Source organism: Haliotis rubra, unplaced genomic scaffold (genome assembly GCF_003918875.1).
Source record: "Haliotis rubra isolate DU_JTF1 unplaced genomic scaffold, ASM391887v1 Scf397, whole genome shotgun sequence".
In the NCBI taxonomy this organism is placed as follows: domain Eukaryota; kingdom Metazoa; phylum Mollusca; class Gastropoda; order Lepetellida; family Haliotidae; genus Haliotis; species Haliotis rubra.
The window spans coordinates 67,710-69,509 of NW_025767076.1; the positions used below are offsets into that span (position 1 = coordinate 67,710).

Here is a 1,800-nt window from a genome sequence, read left to right on the forward strand (position 1 = left end):
ATATCGAGTTCTCATATTATATCAACCATCACGTATTTATGCACCAGACTTCTTTATTCACAGGCCACCAGGACAAACCCAGAATACAGCTGACTGTTGACGGCAGTAATACACAGCCAAGTACAGAGAAAACTTACATCCATTTTAAAGTATCATAAAAACTACAACATGTTTGGAAATATTCAGCAACTCCAAACTTCGTTCATATTCCAGTCCTTAACACAAATGAAGCCATTGTTATTTATGATAATATATCATCTTTTACCGCAGTCACCATCCGGTATTACTTGTCATTTGTGTAATGGTAGTAATAGTAACTCCAATCGCAACTCCCATGAACAGCAGAAGTAGCGTGTTGTTCAAGGCACGGCTGGCTGACAGATACTTCTCTTCTTTCCCACAGCAGATCACGGAAACGAGTTTTCTCAATGAATATTTCTTCATCACAATATTAGCAGTATTCGGCTTAGATAAACTATCACATGCTCTGGTTGCATTGGCAACAGAGCCTCGGTGATGGCACAGCAAGACGAGAACTGTGCTGGCGACTGACAGAGCATTCAGCAGAACCATCGACGTCAGGTAGATGACCAGCAGTGGTGGTTTCTCCGACGATGCAGGAATCTGTTCACTGATGAAGCTCATGAAGACTGCCAGTGACAACAACGCTGACAGTGAGAAGGACAACTTCTCCCCAGACTCCACGGGGACGAGGAACACCATCATGCTGAGGACGGAGATGGTGACGATGGGAATGACGATGTTCAAGATGGCAAACAAAGGTTTTCTGGCTACCTTTAACATGACACTAATTCTGCTGTAGCGATGAGGAGCAATATTGATTTGATCACTTGTCAGCATAGTCCAGTCCACAGTCCACTCAGCATCCTTGTAGTTTCCAATGGTCGTCACTTGTTTTGAAACAGGACGAAATTCCAGTTCTTCAGCAAAATGATCAAGGGAATTCAGTTTGATGTTACAAGTCTGACTGTCGAACGGGAAATAGGTCATGTCAAAATTACAGAAGGTTGAGAAATACCCAGGAACATGAACCACAACTGATCCGTTTTTGTACAACACACGCCTTGTTATTGTCTCCATAACCTCTTGGTCTTCAATACCGTCTCCATTGAGAAAGCTTGGAGTCCAAACATCTCCCTTCTTTGGATGATAGTGTCTCAGACCCCCAAAATCTGCTGATTTCCACACGAGAAACTCGTCCTTCCAGGCAAGTGACAATATCCCACGGATGGAGAACTCATTTTGAGTGTTGTCAATGCGATGGATCCTCTGGAACTGGAAATTTACATCCATAAGTAGAGGTTGTGACTGGTTTAGTAACGGTCTTACGTCTGGGGTGTAGTTGTTGAAAAGGTGATTGCGAAGGCGATGTAAGTCGTCTACGCTGGCAGAGAATGCTGATTGTCTGGTTGAAACAATAAGCAGAAGAATCAGATAAACCTGAGGCATGTTTCCCGACTATCTCTACACACTGGCGTGATCTCGAATATCTTTCATTTCGTTTTCACTGACCACTGTTAGCCTATACTTGAGAATAATGGAGACGAGATCTGATTGATTAGAGGAATAGTATGTGATTGGTTGGATGTTTCCCCGTGTCGTCAAGTAAATGTTTGGTATACTCCTGGGTATTCTGTTTAATCGCTTGCTGTTACACTTCCACCCAAATCGACCAAACAGTGTCTATTCTTTGCACACTATGTGTGTACGCATAATGGTGTTTGATTTTGGTTTTATGGATTCTATATTGATTTACGCCAGTTGTAATTTCCTGAAGAC

The 1,800-nt window shown here is 42.6% G+C and overlaps 1 protein-coding gene across 1 annotated transcript; it reads right to left on the reverse strand.

Moving 5' to 3' along the window:
• Positions 1-270: 270 nt before the first annotated feature.
• Positions 271-1,470, reverse strand: LOC124286972 (neuronal acetylcholine receptor subunit alpha-3-like). Its single transcript, XM_046723431.1, has one exon. It carries the CDS (start codon positions 1,468-1,470, stop codon positions 271-273), a length of 1,200 nt encoding a protein of 399 aa, XP_046579387.1.
• Positions 1,471-1,800: the final 330 nt, after the last annotated feature.